At 46.6% G+C, this 23,325-nt stretch overlaps 1 protein-coding gene across 1 annotated transcript in view; it reads left to right on the top strand.

The window, feature by feature from the left end:
- Positions 1–23,325, top strand: part of NAA60 (N-alpha-acetyltransferase 60, NatF catalytic subunit) — a 39,348-nt gene that overhangs the window by 10,975 nt on the left and 5,048 nt on the right. The window contains exons 2-6 of the mRNA XM_054041784.1: positions 10,144–10,259; positions 11,732–11,861; positions 12,612–12,708; positions 21,004–21,238; positions 22,847–23,033. Of these exons, the coding sequence (XP_053897759.1) occupies positions 10,150–10,259; positions 11,732–11,861; positions 12,612–12,708; positions 21,004–21,238; positions 22,847–23,003 (729 nt within the window). The 5' untranslated portion in view covers positions 10,144–10,149 and the 3' untranslated portion in view covers positions 23,004–23,033. The remainder of the gene's footprint in view (positions 1–10,143; positions 10,260–11,731; positions 11,862–12,611; positions 12,709–21,003; positions 21,239–22,846; positions 23,034–23,325) is intronic.

Raw genomic sequence — 23,325 nt, 5'->3', positions numbered from 1 at the left:
TAGACATGCCTTGGGAGACTCCTGAGATTCTCGAAAGGAATAATCACTTCTAAAGAGAATAACTAAGTTCATATCTCTTGTCTCAAACTCAAATAAGTCCCCTTCACCAGTTTTAGCTGATCATAAACTCTCCTCCTGCCTTTTGAATATCTCTTAAAATGTTCCGTGGATTTTTAGCTGAGCCTGATGGTGTACAAGAAGTGAGGAGGGACAAGCGGGATAAACTAAAGGAAGGGTGAACTGCTGTACATTAGAATGGCCATACTGAGTCAGACCAATGGTCCATCTAGCCCAGTATCCTGTCTTCTGACGGTGGTGAGTGCCAACTGCTGCAGAGGGAATGAACGGAACAGGGTAATCATCATATGACCCATCCTCTGTCATCCAGTCTCAGCATGTGGCAGTCAAAGCTCTAGGAACACCCAGAGCATGGGGTTGCATCACTGACCATCTTGGCTAATAGCCATTGATGGACCTCTACTCCATGAACTTCTCTCATTCATTTTTGAACCCAGCTATTCTTTTGGCCTTCACAGCATCCCCTGGCAACAAGTTCTACGAGTTGACTGTTCATTGTGTGAAGAAATATTTCCTTTTAGTTTTAAACGTGTTGCCTATTGATTTCATTGGATGACCTCTGATTCTTGTGTTCTATGAAGGAATAAATAACACTTCCTTATTCACTCTCTACACCATTCTTGATTTTCTAGATCTCTTATCATATCTGTCTTTTAGTGTTGTTTTTTCCAGGCTGAACAGTCCCAGTCTTTTTATCTCCATACCGGTAATCATTTTTCTTGCCCTTCTCTGTATCTTTTCTATTTCTACTATACCTCTTTTGAGATGGGGACAGCCAGAATGGCATGCAGTGTTCAAGGTGTGGGCATACCATGGATTTATATAGTGGCATTATGATATTTACTGTCTTCTTATCTATACTTTTGCTAATGGTTCCTAAGGTTCTATTCGCTTTTTTGACATTCACTGCACATCGAGTGGATGTTTTCAGAGAATTATCCACGGTGGCTCCAAGATCTTTCTTGAGTGGTAACAGCTAAACAGTTATGTTCCCCATCCAGAGCAGCCATGCCCAGTAATGAAGATCCACAGTAATTCTTTAGTTTGTGGAGGGTGCCAGACTTGAGAATGACTTGTAGCACTGACTGATTCAACTGTCCATAAGAACAGAATGGCTGGATCATGGGAAAATCAGGATAACATTCCCTAAATTATAGGATCCACTAATCTGAAGAAATCTAGTTGTTCTTTACCCTTTTATCCACCCTCATTTCCTTCCACTGTTACTTCTGTTCCACTTTTCCAAAGTTGTTAGGCCTGGTCTACACCTAAAACTTAGCTACATTGGTCAGGGATGTGAAAAATTTCACACCTTGTGTGCTAGAGTTAGGTTGACCTAACTCTCCACTGTAGATGTAGCTAAGTCAATGGAGGACTTCTTGGTGAGGTGACTTACTTCAGTGAGGGGAAAAACCCCTTCCACTGCTGTAATAAGGGTTTACGCTGCAGCAGCATAGTTCAGATCAGGGAGTTGTGCTTACAGAGGATCCCTGTGCTCCTGCTTCTTTGATGACTCGTATGCTTCTCCTCCATCTCCTGACCCCCTGCTTGCTGCTCTTCTCCTTTCCTCTCCACTGTTGATGATGCAAATTGCCACCATCACCTTGTCTTCAGGAAACCCCCTCCAACTGCAATTGATTCCTGTTAAATAAATAAATAAATAAAATTCAACTATTTATTTATTTATATATTAATTACTTTATTAATTATTTGGTGGGTTCCCTTATAACTAATGGACATTGATGGGACAAAAATCTACTTCCTAAAACCAGAGTTATTTTGCTAAACTTTTTATATCACTGAAGGGGGAGGCATAAAATTAGTTTAGATGCACATGATCTTTCCCTTCCTGTATTTTTCACAGCTTTTCTGCACTCTGTTTAAAATTCAATGGCACCATAACATGTTGTATCCTCTTTCTGACATCTGTAGGCTTAGGGGAATATTAAGCCCCTTCCACTAAAATTTAGATCAGTGCCATTGCCCAAAGGTATAAGGGGAAGGAAAACAATTAATTGTCTTTTTCAAATGCATAACTGCATAATCCAGACATACAACAAAAAAATGTTGATGAAAAGGGAAGTTGAGAGTAACGAATATAAATCAGAAGCTAGGAATTGTAGAAAATTGATAAGGGAAGCAAAGGGGCATAAGGAGAAATCCATGGCTGGCACAGTTAAGGATAAAGTTTTAGGAACAAAAAATCCTAACAATGGTACTGGTCCGTTACTAGATGGAAATGGTAGAATATCAATAATAATGGAGAAAAGGAAGAAATGTTCAATAAATATCTCTGTTCTGTATTTGAGAAGGGGGGAAATGTCTAATGACATCACAGTACTCATTCCATTCCACTAGTATCTCAGGAAGATATTAAACAGCTACTAAAGTTAGACATTTTAAAATTGTCAGGTCTGGATAACTTGCATCCAAACTGGTTTAGGAGCTTGTTGGACTGTTAATGGTGGTGGTTCCTCTTTTCCCCCTTCTTCCCCCCCTATAAGCCTTGGCACACTGGGGAAGGTCCAAACGCTAGAAGAAAGCTAATGTGCCAGTAAATGGGATGACCCAGATAATTATTGGCCTGTCAATCTGATATTGATCCTGGGCAAGATAATGGAGGGGCTGATATAGAACAAAGAATTAAAGGAGGGTAATGTACTGCCAAGTAACATGCAGTTATGAAAAACAGATCCTATCAAATTAACTTGTCTTTTTCAATGAGATTACAAATTTGGTTGATAAAGGTAATAATATTGACATAATATAGTTGGACTTCTGTAAGGCGTTTGACTTGGTACCGCATGACACTTTAATTAAAAAAAAAAAAAAAAAAAAAAAAAACTAGAACAATATAAAATAACATGACACACATTAAATGGATTAAAAGCTGGCTAACTGATAGGTCTCAAAATGTAATTGTAAATGGGGAATCATCATTGAGCGGGTGTATTAGGGTTCCACAGGGATTGGTTCTTAGCTCTATGCTAGTTAATATTTTTTAAATTTAATCTGGAAGAAAACAAAATCATGCTGGCATGCTTTTCTTTAGTTGCCTCTTCTGGTAACTTGATCTATTTATTTCTCTCCCTTGTTGGCAGTAGCTCTTCTTGAGTATACTTTCCTATGGATTTCCAGACCCATCACCAGTGGAAACAATTGTTCTTCTCTCCAGTTACATGTCCTTGGAGAACATTGAAACCCTTCCCAGCTGCTGTAGAAGGAGCTTGAGGGTTATGTACAGACCAGACTAAACTTGGCTTCAAGAGTTCCCAGGAGGCAAGATACACAGGGAACAATTACATAAACAGAGCACAAACCAGAAGGTGTAGTAATAAGATACAAATACTGTACAGTATTTCCGTTTGAGACTGCTGCTGAATGTTGTGAAATAATGTAATTGGAGTATGTCCATGCTTGCTTTAGCTTAATCTCTTTTACCTTTGGTATCTTGGCCCAGAGACATGTTAGGTTGTCCTCTTTCAAAACGCACAGGATCTGCCAGACTAGAAAGGACCAATGATCCTTCTAGTCAAGTGTCCCTTCTGTCATAATAGCAATATGGGAGGTAGATGTAAAACCTTTCGAAGTATCTAACTGTGAATACAATGCTGTTCCAACTGGTAATCTGATGACGTCTGAGGATTTGATGGGTCTTGTAGTTGTTAGTCTAGCTGGTGTCATTGCTATGCTGTTCCTGCTCATATGTGACCAATCCTCTTTTGAAACTTACTAAGTTATTTCCTTTAATATCCTGAGATATGTTAATTATAGGCTGCATAAAAGTAGTTTCTCATCTGTTTAAATGTGTTGTTTTTAATTTCACCTGCCCTCTTATTCTTGAAGTATGGGACTGAATGATGGAGCAGTAGCTGGGCCAAACCTGAATGGCATTGTAACCCCGTGCACCATGTCACAATGCCGCTCAGTGTGGAGGTCCAGGTCAAACTGCCCCTCTTGCCCCTGCTGGGGTGGGGGTAGGGCAGAGGAGGGTACTTCTGGGGTATGCACAGGACGTGATGGGAGGGGCAGTGACAGGCAACCCAAGACCCTTCCTGTGACCTACTGATGGAGCCACCGTTTAGGAAACACTGCCCCAGTGTTGAAAGCTTTTCTGACTTTTCTGGATGGGGAAAGGGTTAGCAAAGTTTTATTCTTAAAAGTGAGAACTGCAGAAAACACTAAAAATAATACTCAGTAGTTTGGTATAGTGCTTACCATCCTTGGATCTCAAAGTATTTTAAAGGATAGGAAAATACATTTATCCCTGTTGTATTTTGGGGTATCTGAGGCTCAGAGAGGTGTTGTGGCTTGTTCAAGGTCACACAATGAGCCAATGGCTGATCTCCTAGTTCCCAGCATGGTGCTCAGTCTGCTAGGCCACTGCAGCCCCATATTATTGGAAGAATGATGTATAGTCAACTGTTCCCAAGTACTCTTCCAGAAACATGCCAGTGGACTGCGGAAGTGCAGTGGAAGAATGTCAGGGTCCTAGCTGAGGGTTGTTCTCATTAGTATCAGTAACAGTATCCCTTCCTCAGGTTTTTCACTGTATTCCAAGGACCAAGTATCCTGTGAATCTTCTGGTTTTGCATGGAAATATTCTGCATTGTGATTGTAGCTGTTATTTTTGGATAGCTTTAATGGCTCTTCAGCAGGGAGTTGAATTGAACGCATACTTTGCTACAGCCACAACTTTTGAAAATGTTTTCTCCAAAATTGTTCCCAAGGACCTCAAGGAATGTGTTGTTCCCAGCTCCCTGGAGAATTGGTCAGCACTGAATGCGCTGTCAGAGCAGCTCAAACCCAAATCATTGCTGCAATTGCTTTATTCTCTTTATTTGACTGCCTTAGAGAGCTCTATGTAACTGAAGTGATTTTGTAATCATGACAGTGTTTTAAATTATACACCCTGCACAATCACGGCATGGGCTGGAATTAAATCTCTTCCCTCTCAGAGTACTAGGATCAGAGGTTTACTGGAGCACCTGTAAATTGGGCAGAGCCCACCCTTCAGCAGTAGATTATGCACTTGCTTTCACACACTGTTCTTTTTGGTATCACCAACCCCAAGCATTCAAAAATCATGAGTTAGCCCTCCAAAAATTAGAAAACTGGGTTTAAAATCTTTGTTTAAAAAAAAAAAAATACGGATTTCCCCCCCCCCCCCCTTTGGTCTTCTGATTTCTGAGCATTTAGATTGTACTCTTTTCATGTTCCTGGCTTTTCTCTAAATATGAGGGCTAAAAGCTTTTTTGAAAGATTTGGAGATTTTTGGTTATATGAACCTGGCAGCTGAGTCTTTAAGAAAAACACCAAATATTGTGAAATTCACAGCAAAATTGTCAGAGTTGGTAATCACACCTCCTGCAGCAGTATAACTGACCAAGATTGCTCAGTGGCCTGTGCAAAATGATTTTTTGGCCTCTCTCCACTTCCGATCAAACAGATATCTACATTACAAAAACCACACTTGAATTAGCCCCCTCTTAGCAGACGCATCAAGGATCAATGGACTCTAGACCATGTACTCTCCTCTCTGCCAAAGAGATGAGCCCTCCAATTTGTGGTTGAGCCATGGTTGGGGACACTTCGTGTTTCTGCTCTGGCTGTACCCATTCTGTGCATAGGGCTGTGAGACAAACACCTCTTCATTTGGAGAAACACACCGGATGGCGGGATCATGTCTCTGCTCTTGCTGGCCCAGCTGGGGAAGCACAGACATAGCCTTCTGCTTTGGGGATTCCCTCTGTGGGATATCATCAAGATAATGTTAGGTCAGGGGTTCCCAAACTTGGTTCGTGGCTTGTTCAGTATAAGCCCCTGGCAGGCCACGAGACACTGTTTACCTGAGCGTCCACCGCACCGCTTCCCGCAGCTCCCATTGGCCAGGAATGGTGAACTGTGGCCACTGAGAGCTGCGAGCAGCCATACCTGCGGATGCTCAGGTAAGCAAAGCGTCTCGCGGCCTGCCAGGGGTTTACCCTGAACAAGCTGTGAACCAAGTTTGGGAACCCCGGTGTTAGGTCAAACTAGATTATCCCATGGTCCCCTCTGGCGTTAAAATCTATGAATGTGAGAGCATGATCCTCCTGGGTTTCCCACAGTGTTACAGATTGATCAGTAATTTTCCTGATTCTTAGTATTAGTTGGTTTTGTTATCTGTCTCCTCGTTACTGAACTACCATGTGCTGTGGACTAGCCCAGTACAAGAAGGTTAATGGTGGTCATTCTATTTCCAGCAAAACAAAATACAGACTCCGGGATGCTTTTGTCTCTGGGGTACCTTGTTCTAATCCTATACTTAACTCCATGCTTTCTAAAGATAACCTTTTTCTCTATACCATTACCTGTGGTAATGTACCTGTAACCAATCAAAGCCATGAGACAAAAGGAAAAGGGCTTCTGTCTTGCAGTTGGGGTTTTTGGTCTTTACACTATCACTGGGCTCAAACAAGTTAATGGGATGACATCTGATGGATGGGTGGAGTGACTGCAATCAGTGGCTTGAGTGTCTGCATCTTGTCTCATTGCTCATTCTGAATCTGTGTGCGCTGTAGTTCTGTGTGGGGCCTGCTCATGAAACATCGAAGTCCATAGGACAGGGTTTCTCAGACTATTTTATGCTGTAGCTATAGACCGTCTTGACACAGAGATTCTCTGGTGGACACCACCACTCCCCTCCAGCTCTATGCCTTCCTGAGGGCAATTTGAGTCAGTAGGACAGGATTAGAGAGATCAGATGAAAATAAATTTACAGCAGTGTGATGGGTGTGGCTGCTTGGCTACTCCCCTTTGTTTTGTGTATCTGTTTGACTCTATGGCGTAGGTTGGCAACATTTCAGAAGTGGTGTGCAGAGTCTTCATTTATTCACTCTGATTTAAGGTTTCGCATGCCAGTAATACATTTTAACATTTTTAGAAGGTCTTTCTGTAAATCTATAATATATAACTAAACTAGTGTTGTATGTAAAGTAAATAAGGTTTTTAAAATGCTTAAGAAGCTTCATTTAAAATTAAATTAAAATGCAGAACCCCCCAGAGCGGTGGCCAGGACCCGGGCAGTGTGAGTGCTGCTGAAAATCAGCTCGCGTGCCGCATTCAGCACGTGTGCCATAGTTTGCCTACCCCTGTTCTAGGGGCATGTCTACACTTGCCATTTAAAGCAGAAAAAGTCCCTTTTTTGTGCAAAAACCATGGGAGCGTCTACACTTGCCAATGACTTTGTGCAGTGAAACTCAGCAGGTAAACAGACATCGACCCCTCCCCCTGTAAAGCCCCGGGAACTTTGAAAATCCCCTTCCTGTATTCTTGGCAAATGCTCATTTATCTGGCCAGGTGACAAGGCCTGCTCCACGGAGCAAATGATTCCCTGCTTGGAGCAATGCTGAACTACTGGAGCTGATCAGTGTTTGGGGAGAGGAGGCTGTGCAGGGACCCAGGATGTTCTCTCTCTCCCCCTCCCCCATCACCTGCGTCCCCTTCACACAAGACCCATCCTCAAACTGGAGAGAGCTGCACTGTGGGATAGCTGCCCTAGACTGCTGCTGCTCATTGCTGATGGAAGTGCTGCTAATGTAAACACTCTGACGCCTGAGGAATTAAGTGAGTACACAAACCAAAGCTAAAACTCTGCAAGTGTAGACATACCCCTGGATTTTACAGGTTGCCTGCAGCCCCCATTATGTCCTTCACTGCTTTCCCTTCCAGTTCTGGTGTTCTGATATTTGATCACTTGAATTTGACCCAGAGAAGCACCAGACAAAAAGAGGGAGCTGGCTGGTTTTGAGTATTCATCAAACAAGCATTTGGAAATCCTGAGAGTCCTGAATTGGATTACAACTAGTAGAAGGCATTGCTTGAAGTCCTAAGGAAAGCTTCCTGATTGTGACCGAGAGCTCCACAGATCATCTAAGAGCTGCTGTAATAGGGAAAAACTCTGAAGCTATAGAATCCTGGAGAGGGGAGGGACCAACAGAGGTACTTATAACTAAAGGTGGCTTGTGGGGATTCAGATTAACAGTTGCTGTTCATTCACCTGTTGTTTCTCTGGCTTCTCATAACTTGTTTACTACTGTAGGCCAGTGGTTTTCAAATTTTTTTTTCTGGCAACCCAGTTGAAGAAAATTGTTGATACCCACGACTCAACAGAGCTGGGGATGAGGGGTTTGGGGTGTGGGAGGGGCTCAAGGCTGGGGCAGAGGGTTGGGGTGCAGAGGTGAGGGCCAGGAATGAGGGGTTCAGGGGTATGAGAGGGGGATCTGGGCTGGGGTAGGGGATTGGGGTGTGAGAGGGGGGTCATTGTTCTGGGCTGGGGGTGCAGGCTCTGGGGTGGGGCTGGGAATGAGGGGTTTGGGGTACAGGAAGGGGCTCTTGTTTTGGGGGGGGCTCAGGGCTGGGGCAGAGGATTGGGGCATGGGGTTGGGGCGTGGAGTTACCTTGGGTGACTCCCGGTCAATGGCGCAGTGGGGGTGTTAAGGCAGGCTTCCTGCCTGTCCTGGCACCGTGGACCACGCTGTGCCCCGGAAGTGGCCAGCAGCAGGTCCGGCTCCTAGGCAGAGATGCACAAGCAGCTCCACACGGCTCTTGCCCGCAGGCACCCTCCCCCACCCCCCAGCTTGGAGTCCTGTGTGGAGCCGGTGTTCGGGATGGGGGTAGTGTGTGGAGCCCCGTGACCTCCCCTCCCCCACCCCCAAGGAGCCAGACATGCTGCTGATCGCTTCCGGGGCACAGCGTGGTGTCAGAACAGGTAGGGACTAGCCTGCCTTAGCCTGGCAGCACCACCAATGGGCCTTTTAACGGCCCAGTCGGTGGTGCTGACAAGAGCCGCCGCGACCCAGTGCCTTACATTCCACAGCCCAGTACTGGGTCACAACCCACAGTTTGAAAGCCAGTGCTCTAGGCCACCTACCACTTGGCATCTTGTAGAGAACACTTGTTCTGACTAGCAAGTGTAACCTGGCTCTGCTTCCTTTGTGCATACCAGTGTGTGTTTGCTCTGCCACCTATTGGCTGCTTTATTCCCTAGTACTTAAATACATTGACAATATTGTCATAGCAAAACTATAATGAAAGTTTTCTATAATTACACTGATTCTGGAGTGGGAAGAGAGGGTGTCAAGGTTTGTATTTAAACATTCCCTGCAGGGTGGATTGATTTACATCAGTCACTTAAATCCTAATTTAAATCACTAAGTGGAAACTTTGATTAAAACTGATGATTTAAATCAATATTTCCATTTGTACTTCCTTTATTTTCTAAAGAAAGGTGTTTCTTATTGGTTGAGAATTGTTAAAACATGTTAATTTACAATTAAATAGAGCCTTTACACTGGATTTGATACATTTTTTTGCCATTTAGGAGGGTACACCATAATTAGAGTAAGTATCCATGATGAGTGGAATCATAAAAACTAATAATTTGAGAACTGAGCCAGTCACAGCTCAGGTACGGAGAAGCTATAACATAGGAATGTGAGATCACCCAGGTGGGCTCAGTGGATGATCCTGATGAGATACAAAGATGGTGTCTCCTGGAGTTAGAGGCTGGGTCTCAATGCTGTGATGACTTTGCAAGTCTCTTGCATCCAGTAGCACGGGCCTGGATCTTCCACAGGCTCAAGCTCCTAATACAGTACATGACCTATTGTGCCATAGTTATAAAGCGTGACCTCCAAATTTGAACATTTTCCCCCTAATTCTGTTTTTATATAGAAAAGCAGCCTTTAACCCAAAGCTTTTTTTGTGGGGGCTCATGGATTCAGCATTTTTTTTTTTTATTTAACATATTTTGTACTAACGTCAGATTTAATTTTAAACAGATTATTTTTAAAGGAAAAACTTGTAATTTAAATGAGGAACTCCCCCCCCCCCCTTTTTTTTTTTTTTTAAATCATGATTTTTATCTCCCTGTGCCATACAGAACTCAGATTGGCCTAAGAATGACTTGCTTGGCAGTGAAGACTCCCCCTAGCCCCAGTGTTGCCTTTTTTCCAGATACTAACACGTCTCAAATCTGAAGCTTTCCAGTGCATCTTTCCTAATATGCTTCCTTTTCCTTTGCAGGTGTGAATGACAGAGGAGGTGCCCCCAACTGCAGTTAGTGACATAAACCTGCGTCTTCTCTGCCACGATGACATAGATGTGGTGAAACAGCTCTGCGGTGACTGGTTCCCAATAGAGTATGTAACACTCTTGTGGAGGGTGGAAGGGGCGCACGGAGAGACAGTCTAAACAATTAGTGTGAAAGTGTGGAGCTGAGAGCATAGGCAGGTACTGTGACAGGTGCCCCACATGCCGATGAACTTCAGTCCTGACCATCACACACTGCCTGTCTATTCCTGTGTCACCTATACAGCACTGCCAATGGTCCATCAGAATTCGGGGGTCTTGAGAATGAACAGCAGAAACAGATAAACTCTCTTGTTTCTAAAGAATCCCAAAGCCCTCACCAAGGGAACGGTGGGCATCTTACAAGGAGCTTTGTAATAAAGGGGGGAAATCTTGGAGCGGGCTGCCTCTTTAAAGGGAATACTTTTGGGGGGAGGGAGGTGGGAGTCATGTTTCCACAAGAAAGGATGGAATCCTTGTCAGTCGGGTTACTGATAGCATAGAATGAAATTAGCCAAGCTGGGATATGGTCCAGACACCTGGGTTAACACCCACACCCTTACAAAAAGTGCCATGGGATCTTTAATGATTACATGCAGAGGCCTTAGTTTTAACTCCATCCAGAAGAGATTCCCTGCATCAACAAAACTTCCTAGCTTGGATATCTATTGACAGGGCTGGCTCTAGCTTGTTTGCCGCCCCAAGCCCCCCCCCCCCCCCCCCCCCCCCCAAAAAAAAAAAAAAAGGTTGCCGGACTGCCGAAGCAAAAAAAACAAAACAAACAAAAAAATGGCAGCCGCAGGGAGCGCATGGAGGGCGGCCAAGGCGGCTCGCAGGGGGGTGAAGGGCGGCGCCCGCCCGCTCCCTCCGCTCATGGGCAGCCAGGTGCTGCAGCCCACTCGCAGCCGGGCAAGAGGGTTTCCCCCTCCCGCCTTGGGGTGTCTCTCCCGGCCGGGCAGGCAGAGCCCCCGGGGGCTGCAGGAGGTGCTGGCTCAGCCGCTCCTTTAAAGGCGGCACGGCCGGGCCAGGCACAGAGTGGCGGGGGATCGGAGGCCGGTGCAGGCGGCAGGGAGTGGCGCATCCCAGGGAGCCCGGAGGCATGGTGAGCGGCAGGGATTGCTAGTTCCTGCGCCCCCAGGTGGGGTCCGTGCCCCTGCAGGGCTGGGCTGGGAGCAGAGCGTGGGGAGCCAGGTGGAAGTCCGGGGGGGCTGCCGAAGCAAAAAAAAAAAAAACCACGGCAGGGCAGCCGGAATGTGCCGCCCCTTACAATGTGCCGCCCCAGGCACGTGCTTTCTCATCTAGTGCCTGGAGCCGGCCCTGGCTAATGACTCCTGTAGAAGAGTGACACCTACTAGACTGCCAGCACTACTTCCTTCAGCATCTGAGTGTTTGTTGCAGGTCTCCCACTGAAGTCTTATTCTGGCCCAGCTTATGCTGTAACCCTGCCAGATTCCACAGGGTGGCCTGACTGCAGGCTCATGGCTCAATTTGAAATGCTGTGTGTTCCCTAAGCATTCATGGGTATTGCTCTTTTTCTTCCCAGGTACCCTGACTCATGGTATCAGGACATCACTTCCAACAAGAAGTTCTTTTCCCTTGGAGCCACCTACAGAGGCACCATTGTGGGAATGATAGTAGCTGAGATAAAGAGCAGAACAAAAGTGCATAAAGAGGTAGGCAACCATAGTCTAAGATGAGATGTGCGTATACCCCCAAACGCTTACCTGCTCTGGGGCCCATTTCTCTCATTGCCTGGCTACTCATTTGAGCGGTCAAAAGACCAAATTCACCACCAGCAGTTAATTTTACTAAGCTCCAGTTGGTTACTGAGGGCATAACATGGCCTGTAGAACATTGTATTACTGTTGATGTGTAAGAAAGAAGATCCCAGCTTGACTCAAAGCCTAGAGTCTGTTTGCAGAAGCTGGGAGTGGACGACAGGGCATGGATCGCCACTGTCTGAAGACAGGCTGCTGGGCTAAATAGACCATTGGTCTGACCCAGTATGGCCATTCTTATGAAGAGTTGGCAGAAAAAGCACATTCTAGCTGGTAAACTGCGGATCTTTGATCTGGACACTCAAACATGGAACCCCACAATGCCATTTAACACCTTTCAGTAAACGACTAAACATGAAACAAGTGTGTTTAGTTAACAGTGGAAGACGTTAAAGGAACTAAATGATTACTATCCCCCAACTGGCAAGAAATATGAAAATAGCAGAAACGCCTCCCCCAGCCCAAACAGGTTCTTTCCTTTTCCTCCATTTAGGGGGCTGTGTTTATCTCCCCATTTCCAACAGCTCCATAAAGGCACCTGGGATAAGAAAACTCTTCTGTGAATAGATGCTTGCTTTGTTTTGACATTATACACTGTGCTATACACATGTATCCTACTAAATGCTTTGTCATGTCTCTACTCAGGATGGAGATATTCTAGCTTCCAATTTTCCGGTTGATACTCAAGTTGCTTACATTTTAAGTCTAGGAGTGGTGAAAGAATTTAGAAAACATGGAATAGGTAAGAACATTCTAAATAGCTTTTCTATGTCTGTTGCTGAGCCCCAATCCATTGTGTGGTTTATTTACCCCTTGTGACTCATGTTTGGTATATGGGTGAAGCTTATAGAACTAAGAATGTCTTGACTCTGCCCACTTCAGAGACTAGCTTGCATGCTAAGCTTGTATAGAACTTGTCATGTCTTACAGAATTAGAAATAGGATACAGATTACATCACACTAGCTCACTGTTGCATATACAGTGATTGAGAGTCCTTACCATCTGGTGGCTGTTCAGTGGCCTCTGAAAACAGTAGGTAGATCTCAGTCCCATTCGCAGTGGATAGCTGACCATGCTGAAAACACTGTCATAACTATCAAACTTGCTAGCAGTGCCAGCAGATCTGCTGTGGACTGAATGACTATGGAGGCAGAACTCCTCAAGCCCACAAAGCTGGTCCCTCCAGGATGGGGTTCAGGCATGCTGATATTGATGGGGGGGGGGGGGAGAGGGAGCGGGCACTGTCATTGCTCATACTGTGCCTGTGTTGTGCTCTGAGGGGGGAACTACTGGCCTCAGAGGCTGCAAATGTGTGACATCTTCTCCAGCTGTTTTTAAAAAAAAAAAAAAGGGGGGGGGGGAGAGAAAACAAGGGGGATTCAAGAAATAGCACAATAATGTGGATCAGAATATGTCCATCAAGTGAGTGCAGTGATCAGTGTGAACCCCAGCTACAGCACAACAATTTCACTGCCATGGGGAAATCCTAGAGTAACAAGTCTTACCTCTTTGATGTGGCAGAATGTATGCTTCAAGGCCAGATAAAACGCTTTGCTTCAAGTGATTTGCACATGTGTATTCCACTCTTGGGGAGTGAGCACAGCTGGTGGGAAAATTTTCCCTCAGCGGTATCTGGGGGAAATCTGGTATTGGGACAGCTCAAGCTTCCCCTGCTGTCACTCGCTACTGCATGCAGGTATAAACGGGGGAGCTGCCCCAGCCCCACTGGGTAAGTAAGTTCCTCCTTACTGCCCATGACGGTTGTTGGAATGTATTTGTCTTGCTTTAATAAGTACTCTCAGCATGTTATAGTTACTTGTTTGTATGGGCTTTAGTGTTAGAGCTTTCACTAACCAAAGTTTACTACTTTCTTGGTTCCCCAATTTGGGGTTCCATTGTTGGGACCAAGGAATACCTCAGTCGCTGGGCTTCAAGGCCTGTCTTTCCTGTTCCAAACCAGGGGTGGGCAAACTATGGCTCGTGGGCTGGATCCAGCCCCTCAGAAGCAGCCCTCGGGCGGAGGGGCAGAGGGCTCCATATGCGTTGGTCTTGCCTCCAGGCACCGCCCCCCGCAGCTCCCATTGGCCAGGAATGGGGAACCCTGGCCAATGGGAGCTTTGGGGGAGGTACCTGGAGGCGCAGCAAGGGCAGTGCATGCAGAGCCCTCCACCCCGCTTCCCCCAGGGCCGCAGCACTTCCTGGAGTGGCGCGGGGCTGGGGCCAGGGCAGGCATGCAGGGAGTCTGCCCTGGCCCCTGGAGCCGCTTTAGGTAAGCGGCGTCGGGCCGGAGTTCGAACCCCTCCTGCACCCCGCCCCCCAACTCCCTGTCCTAAGCCCCCTGCCTGCACCTTGCAACCCTCTTGCACCCCAATCCCCTGCCCTGAGCTCCCTGCTGCACCCCAACCCTGCCCTGAGCCCCTTCCCGCTGTCCGCACCCCTGCCCTGAGCCCCCTCCTGCACTCCACACCCCTCCTCTGGCAAAATTCCTTTCCCTGAGCCCCTTCTTGCACACTGCACCCCCTCCCACACCCCGCACTCCCTCCTGCACCCCAAACCCCTGCCCTGCATACAATTTCCCCACCCAGATGTGGCCCAAAAAGTTTGCCCACCCCGTTCTAAACCAATGCCCATGAGTGACCCACACTCTAGTTGTTTAAAGTATATGGGTGAGTCTCGTATTAGGGGTCGGTGTCAATTTTGTAAGGACTTCAAGGCAAGGAGCAAGAAAGGTAGAGAAGCCAGATTGAAGTTTCTTTTGATGTAGGCTGCTCTGAAATGACCTTCAGAGTCTTTCTGGGTAGTGAGGGTACTGAGTGCTTTGGTTTCTGAGAGAAGTGCACCTCCAATGTTGGATGAGTCCTAGCACTGCTCACTTTCTCTGGTGGCTGGGAAGAAACATAAGGCTTCCACGGTGGCTGTTGGGAGAGGAAGATCATCAGTTCCTAAATCCACCAAGCAAGGGGACAAAGGGTCAAGTAGGGTGCAATAAAAATCGAAGCCTTCCTCCTCTCACTCATCAGCCAAGAGAGCACCATCGACTCTGGCTCCAGGGCAGGCACCGTTGAGTCTGGGGCCCAAAGTAGTACTGTTTTTGTCTCTTGCACACCAGTTAAAGACAATTCTGTTACCATCCATGACAGAGGCATATGCTGGGACGAGGAACTTGTTGAGCTTGTTGGTGCCAGTGTCCCCAAAGGTGCAGGAGATTGTTCCTATGGTACTGGCAGACCATCAATCTCCTGCGTCCTGGACCTCTTATCTGTCAGTACCATTGAGGAAAGATGGTGGTGATGGCTTCTCTTCAGTTATCTCCAGTTTCTTGACACTAATCTTCAGCAGGTGTCAGGAGAAGGTGATTCTTCATCTTCTGACTCTTGTCTCCCAACCACAGTGTCTTGCTGCTCCCCTCCCACATAAAAACAAGCGGAGGATAGGTATTTTTTATTCCCACCCCCCCTCCTGGGTCCCTCGTAGTCTCAGCTATCAACAAGAGGGAACGCCAGGGCAGCAGGCGACTATCCCTAAGTTGAAGGACGCCAAAAAGCTTGACTTATTTGGTAGAAAAATGTGTTCTATGTTGGGGTTACAGCTTAGAATCACCACCCAGCAGGCTTTGGTAGGGTGATATGATGCTAGCACCTGGGACTATGTACTGAAATTTAAGGCTAAACTGCCTGAGGATGCTAAACAAGAGTTCCTTTTGTGGATGAATGAAGGGAAGTTAGTGATAAGAACTTCACTTCAGGATGGTTTAGATGTAGCTGACTTGGCTGCTAGGACCCTGGCCTCTGCCATCATCATGCATCGGTGCTCATGGTTGCACTTTTGGGGGTTGGCCTAAGAAGTCCAGCAGACTATTCAAGACCTGCCATTTGAAGGGTCATCTCTCTTCCTGATGCAGACAGATGATAAACTTCACGGCTCCAAGATGACTCTGAACTCCTTGGTATGTGTACTTCTGGCCTGTCAAGGAAACACTTTCATCCTCAGCAGTCTCATCAATACCCTACTCTTGTGCCTTACCAGGACCTAACAGACAAAAAGAGGAGTTATAGGTGCAAGTTGATTTTCTTCTTCTGCAATAGCTCCTGGTCCATCTAGGCACCCTGGGGGCACTAAACAAGCATGTTGATGGGCACAGGAAACCTGTTGGGAAGGAGGGGGGAGAGTTTGCAGAGCTTCCTGCAGCTGGGGAAGAAATCTGGGGGGAGGGTCTGATCCAGCCCCAGATTCCATGCAGGGGAAGAGGAAGTCCTGTCCGTCCTGGCCTAGCCAGGACTAGCAGCTGAGCCCAGCTCAGGTAGGAACCACCAGCCATGTCCCCAGTCCCGTCCCTGCCCCACAGTGATTTACCTCTTTACTGGCTGCCCTGGGCACTCAAAACCTACTGCGGGGGAGGGTCACATGACCACTTTTGTGGCTTCCCTGTCGTTCATTTTTCTGTGGGGGGGAAACAAAAATTCTGCGCAGGTGCAGTGGCACAGAATTACCCCAGGAGTAAGACGTGCAAGTCTGTCTTTACCTGGATGACTGGCTTGTGAAAGGTGGTTTCAGGTACTGTCCAGCGTCTCTTGTATCCAGTCAACTTTCAATGCATTGGGTCTATTGATCAACTCAGATGCCTATCCTCTGAACTGGAGAGAGGATAGAATTTACAATAGCATTATTGGGCTCAGCTCAAGCCAGAGTTTTCCTTCCAAGGTCAAAGTTTCAGACAATTTGATCCATTATTTTAGATTTCAAGGTTCACTCGCTCAACTGTATGAGGCTTCTTAGGCATATGGCTTCTTGCACTTACATAATCTGGTGTGACTGATTACATCTCCGGCATCTACAAAGTTGGCTGTCCTCCATATTCTCGCCAAGCCATTGTCCTCTAAACATCGTGGTGAGGGTGCCTTCTCATATTTTACCCTGTAGATTGGGGAACAAACCCTGTCAACATATACATATGTGTTCCATTTGTCCACCATCAGCTGCCACTGATGTTGGTGATGGATGTGTCTTCCCTGGGTGTTGAGCAGCTCATCTGGGTTCCCTGCAAATGCGAGGGTGTATGGTCCACACAGGACTTGACTCTGCACATAAACGTCAGGAAGTTGAAAGCCTGACACCAGTCTGATAGCTTTCCTATTCCATATCAAGGGGAAAAGCCTGCTCATTTTCACAGATCATGGTCGCCTGCTCCACCCAAACCTGCAGGCACTTCATTTAACAACCTTGATGGTCCATGGTTAGACTCTAGGGAGGAGTAGTGTTCAAAAGAGGTTCAGGATGTGCTTTTAAATAGTAAGAAACCACCTACTAGATCTAGTTACCTCTCCAAAGTGGAGCCATTTCTCTGTCTGGACTTGACAGTCTAGAATTTGGCCAAAATCCAACATATCTTGGCGTAGCTGTACCTAAAACAGCAAGGGTTGACTGTTAATTTTATCAAAGTCCACCTAGCAGCTCTCTCTCCTTTCCCCTGTCAGGTTGGTGATCACTTTCTTTTTTCTAATAAGATGTCAATAAGATTTTTGAAAGTCCTGGAACAGTTGTATCCTCAGGTACAAGATCCTGTTTCTCCATGGGACTTAAACTTGGTGTTGTCAAAACTTATGGGACTCCTTTTGAGCCTTAAGACAGTTTACCCACGTCCTCATGCAAAGTTTGTGTCAAAAGTGGGTTTCTAACTTCCACATCAACCAAGTGATTTACTTGCCTTGCCTTTGTTCTCCTTGATGGGGAACAGCTGCACACTCTGGATGTCAGGAGAGTACTGGCATTCTACCTCAGCAGGTCCAAGCAGTTCCGTTTGTCTTCCTAGCTGTTTGTGGTGGTCACAGACAGGATGAAAGGCCTCCCACTCTCTTCTCAGTGGATTTTGTCTTGAATAGCCTCCTGTATTTGCTTGTGCTATGATTTGGCTGACATGCTGCCAAATGGAGTGACAGCATATTTGACAAAATTGCAAGCATTCTCTGTGGCCTTCCTGGTGCAAGTTCCAAGCATTTGTAGGGTGGCAACATGGTCTTCATTGCATACGTTTGCATCCCATTATGCCATCAATCAGTATTCTGCCATATTTGGACGAATTGTCCTCCAGTTCTTGTTCAGATACACTCTAATCTGCCCTCCTGATTTCATGAGTTGTGAGCCACCAAGAGTGGAATGCACATAGTTTTTTCTTTTAGTGACCTCACTTTTAGTCACCTGTTCCGTAACTGTTGTTCTTTGAGATGTTCTACATGTCAGTTCCACAACCCGCCCTCCCATCCCTCTGCATCTGAGTTTTCCAGCAAGAAGGAACTGAGGGGGTTTGTGGCCTGTTCCATGGTTTATACCTTCGTGCAATGATACATGGCAACAGAGGGCACTCATGCCTCCTTGATGGGTATTGCTGAGGGAAAAATTTCTGACAACTGTCCATGGGACACACACACACACACCAAGAGTGGAGTGGAAATGTGCACGCATCTCGAAGAACAGCAGTTACAGAACAGGTTAGTACAGTTTTCTGGTGTGATAGCATGTACCATCCTTGTCCTTAAGCATCCAATTCATAGAAAGAAATGTGCCATTCAAACACTAGCAGCTGGGACACAATGCCAAGTCTGGTAGCAGTGACCACATTAAGGTATTGTGCAGCTGGGAACATGTTAGACTTGACTTGATTTATTTGATCTGTTCAGTAGATAGGATTATAATTGCCCTCCCCTGAGCACTCACATCTGCAGAGCTGCAGACCCAGGCTGATATGATATGCCATAGAAATGATCTGGGTTGTGATCTATGTGGGAAAGCACCAAACTGAAGCCTTGGTTCAAGTGCTGTCTTGGGACAGACTCTAGGTTATCCTGAGAATGGAATTCAGGGAAGTTGGTAAAGGGAGGGGTCTCCTGTTTTCATAAGAAGGTCTCAGAGTCACCTTCAGATGCCCCAGCTGGCTGGTGTATCTTGCTGGAGTTTCTCGATTAAGGTCAACATTTCTTGCACTTCCTAAATTCTGTCCCAATTTAATAACACATTTTTCTGAAAGACCCTCTCTAAAGTCCGTCCATCGCCTTGGATCAGAGTTCAGGATCAGATAGCTATTACAGAATAGTACATTGAAATGTTCGAGCTACATAACATTTAAGGGATTGACGTTTTGAGAGCTCTTCTTTTCTTATCCAAGAGCTCTTCCATTTCCACTCAAGAGCAAAATCTTTCATGCAGGCGACTTTTTGCTCCAGGCATTTCCCACCTTTATTGGAGCTCTGATTTCTACAGCAGACGCTACCTGGCTTCAGTTTCTGGCTCTTTCTTCTCCCGAAGCTAGAAGGGAACTGGATGGAGTGTGGGATGCAGACAAATGCGACACACTGTTGAGAATTTAAACTGCTCTTATTTTATTATTTATTTAGGTTTCCTGGGATGGGTGGGAAAGTGTGCAAAGTCTTAGCAATGCAGTAGTTATCTTTCCAGGTACACAGGAGAGAAATTACCATGCAGCTTCTATATTTAAATACTCTTCCACGTTGAATTCCCAAAACCAGGTTCTGTGTTGCTGATATCTGGTTTGTCTTAATCCACCTCAGTGCCAGGGGCTGGACTGGATGACCTGTTGTGTAGGACCAGAAGAGACCTGTTGTTTTATATTAGCATCCTTAGCTGGCCTTGTTGTACTTAGGCGGGGGGAGATAATGTTATGTACTGGGTAGGGATTTTCAGAAGCACCTAAATGGCATAGGGGTACAAGTCCTGACTTTCAATGAGACTTGTGCTCCTAAACTACTTGGGCACTTCTGAAAAATCCCATTCACTATGTGGTTCTTTACACATGGATTGTAAAACTGTAGCACAAATGAGGTCCATGTGTTTGAACATGTACTAGTGAATCATGTCTTTATTATTGCCCAGTGGTATTTCTGATGGGAGAAGTTAACGCTAGCTTAACTTGGACAAATGTATTTTGTTCAGTTATTGTAACGTGGCCATCTGAGATTCACATTGGAAATCGTGCATGGAAGCTGTGCCCCATGACTGTATCCTGGACTGTTCGTATGAGGCTTGGGGCACTTAGGTCTCCTAAAATAGTCCATAGGGGTACAGAACCAGTAGAAGCCACTACAGGTCAAAGGAGCCTCTTCGTATCGAAGGCTAGATATTCAGCATTAGAGGCGTGTGGGAAGGCACATTAAGCTGGATCCAGCACACAGTACTGACTGCTCAGATAAACCTCCAGACCCAGTCTCCCAAGGCCAAGTGCATGCACTGTGCCCCTTCACTGACAAGTGCCAGAAGAAAGATTCTAGATGGCTGGAGCCAAACTCCCAGGAGCTGATGGGGAGCTAAAGCCCTCCCTTATCTTTTAGCTAGAGTTTAGCAAGACAAGTGCATGTGACCTGCTTGTCAATTGCATTTTGCTCTTTACAATTTCAAAATGACTTTAAAACACTGAGCGTTGCCACCTGAAGAAGAGCTCTGTGTAGCTCAAGAGCTTATCCCTTCCACCAGCAGAAGTCGGTCCCATAAAAGATATCACATCACCCACCTTGTCTCTCTAGAACAGTGTTCCCTCTAATTTTTTACATCCATGTGTGCAATGAATTTTGTTCTCTAACAATATAGAGGTGACGTGTTGTGGGAGTGGGACCAAGGGGTTTGGAGTGTGGAGGGGGCTTGAGGGTGGGGCTGAGGGTTGTGGTGCAGAGGGGTGAGGGCTGTGGCTAGGGGTGAAAGCTCTGGGGTGGGGCTGGGAATGAGGGGTTTGGGGTGCAGGGTGCCCTGGGGCTGCAGTGGGGGAAAAAGGACACTCACCTAGCCCTCTCTCGCTGCAGCAGCTCTGGGCTGGGGGAGGGGCTCCTCTGGCCAGGCGAGGGGCACCTCTCCCCGCCTGTCTGCGTGGCCCTTGGGAGCCTGCTGCGTGGTTGTGCAGCTTACAGGGAATTTAGTCTAGGAGCTTTGTTCAGAGGCACTGATGGCTGGTGCAGAGGCTTGACTACACTCTCCACCCTGTCCCAGTAAGAGCGCTGCTGCTCTGTGTAATGCTGTTCTTCCTTCCTTTGATAGGTTCCCTCTTACTTGAAAGCTTGAAGGATCATATATCGACAACTGCCCAAGACCACTGTAAAGCTATCTACTTGCATGTCCTCACCACCAACAACACGGCAATTAACTTCTATGAAAATAGAGACTTTAGACAGCACCACTACCTGCCCTATTATTATTCTATCAGAGGGGTCCTCAAAGACGGCTTCACCTATGTTCTATACATCAATGGTGGACATCCTCCTTGGACAATCTTATATCCTTTACCCTGGACTTGATTAGCTGCAGAGTGAGATATCCCAAATACCATGTGTCTGGTTAAAACAAACCCTGCAAAGCAAGTCTGTTTGCAATTGACTGATCCCAATTTAAGGATCTGGATTCCTTGCTTTCCAGAGGAGATTTGGATTTAGACATGTTCGTGCCTGACTTCCTCAAGGGTGCTATGGGATCCGTTCAGTAGAACAGTACATGTCTCTTGTGAGGTTAGGGGTGTATATCTTTTCTACGTTGGGTGACTGATGGTAATGCAACTGTTTAGCTAGGACTAGGTGTGGTGTGGATGGGCACTGTGCAAAACTCCCTCAGCACAGCTCTGCTGACTGCACCTGAGGCAAGACCTGCAGCTCCTCCCCTGCTATTCCAGTCCCGGGCTCCCCACATGGCTCTGTCAATGTATCTAAGGGCTCCTATATACTACATATGCCAGCAGAGCCCCTTAGTGAAGATGGAGCACAAACCAACAGTTGTTGTTCGGGGAGCTGGTATAGCTATACCAACAGAAGCACCTTTCAGTCAGCATAGTGATGTCTACACTGGGGGGTTTGCCAGCATTGCTGTACTGGCTAGAGGGTGTGATTTCCCACCCCCTACGCTCCCAGCTGACATAGCTGTGCTAGCAACACTTAGTATCCAAAGCCTTAATCCCAACCTACAGCATCATCATCTGATCCGGTCTTGGCTTCCGCTTGAGCAGAGACCGCACCATTGTGTGGTGGCTTCCACCAGGTGCCTTCCAAATGGTTTCACTACTGATGTGATTGGGGACTTGAAGTCAGGTCTCAGATATGAAGGGCTAGTGAGCTGTTCTCCTTCTGTCCAGACAAGACAGGCAGTGTCTGCCCTTTGTTGGGTATATCAGAAACTTGCTAACTATTGTGGGTCATGCAGTGGAACCTTCCCAACGCTAATGGGGTGGTGGGCTCCAAATGCAGCTGGAAGCATACTATTCAGTAAGGTATCTTACTCCACTCTTCTGAACGGCTCTAGGGATTCACACTCTCTTCAGGGAGGCAGGGTGGGTACAGAACAGAGATGACAAACTAAATTATAGGATATGCTTCAGGTCAGTCAGTCAGGGGGGAGCGTAAAGCAGTCCCTTCTCCCTAACTCCTTAATGGTAACCAGGGCTTTGGAGCTGTACTCTGGCTCCACTCCAGCTCCAGGCAAAAACCTGCAGCTCCACTGCTCCAGAGCTGCTCCACGTTCCAGCTCCGGACTCTGCTCCAAAGCCCTGATGGTAACATGTAGTTGTAGCTGAGCAATCAAAATGTCTGTGCTGCCAGACGGTCCATGGCTCCAGCAGCTGAAGTGCTGTGGAATTAAAGTGATTCTTCAGCTAAAGCATTTCCTGGGCATATTGTAAGGAATGTTCCCAAAGTGTCTTACTCTTACTGTGCAGTACAGACCTGCTTATTTGTACCTGAGCAGTTAGCTATGAAGGGCAGGTAGCTGGCCAGTGCTGCTTTGCCTGGCCTAGCTCTCATTGCCTACTACTGTCCTACAAGCTGCTGTCAATACAGTGTTTTTTAGGTTTTCTTACGTTTCACTGTAAATGTCCCTGTTGTCCTTAACTGAGGCTCACTGACTACCTACAGCATATTGGCTCAACACTTGCCAGCCTGAGCCCATGTTCGATTCCTCACCGGATATACCGCCAAGCCCAGAGTCTCCTCCGCAGCCTGCTGCCATGGTCTGGCATTTCCGCAAAGAGTGGCATTGAATACAGCCGGGCAACGTGACCCAGTCAGAGGATGTCGGCAAAGCGAGAGGTAGGCAGCTGTGAGAATGGGGTTTATCTTCTCTCTGGAGTCCTGCACTGCAACAAGCCAGTGGCATAACAGACCCACCGTAGCGCCTGGGGCACATGAGGCAAGATGCCTCAAGCAAGGTTCACTGCAACAATTCAGCCTCAACGTACAATTCAGCCTCTTGGAAACGGCTAGAGCCCAGCTTCTGAGAGCGTTGCACCCCGGGATCCTTCTGTGCAGGGCTGTACACTGGCAACTATTTAATAATCTTGCCTCTTTTGTTATTGACTTCGCTCCTGCTACAGTTGATGGC

This window comes from Malaclemys terrapin, chromosome 10 (assembly GCF_027887155.1).
Source record: "Malaclemys terrapin pileata isolate rMalTer1 chromosome 10, rMalTer1.hap1, whole genome shotgun sequence".
In the NCBI taxonomy this organism is placed as follows: domain Eukaryota; kingdom Metazoa; phylum Chordata; order Testudines; family Emydidae; genus Malaclemys; species Malaclemys terrapin.
Note: the sequence above shows the minus strand (reverse complement) of the source record. Positions and strands in the feature narration are given on the sequence as shown.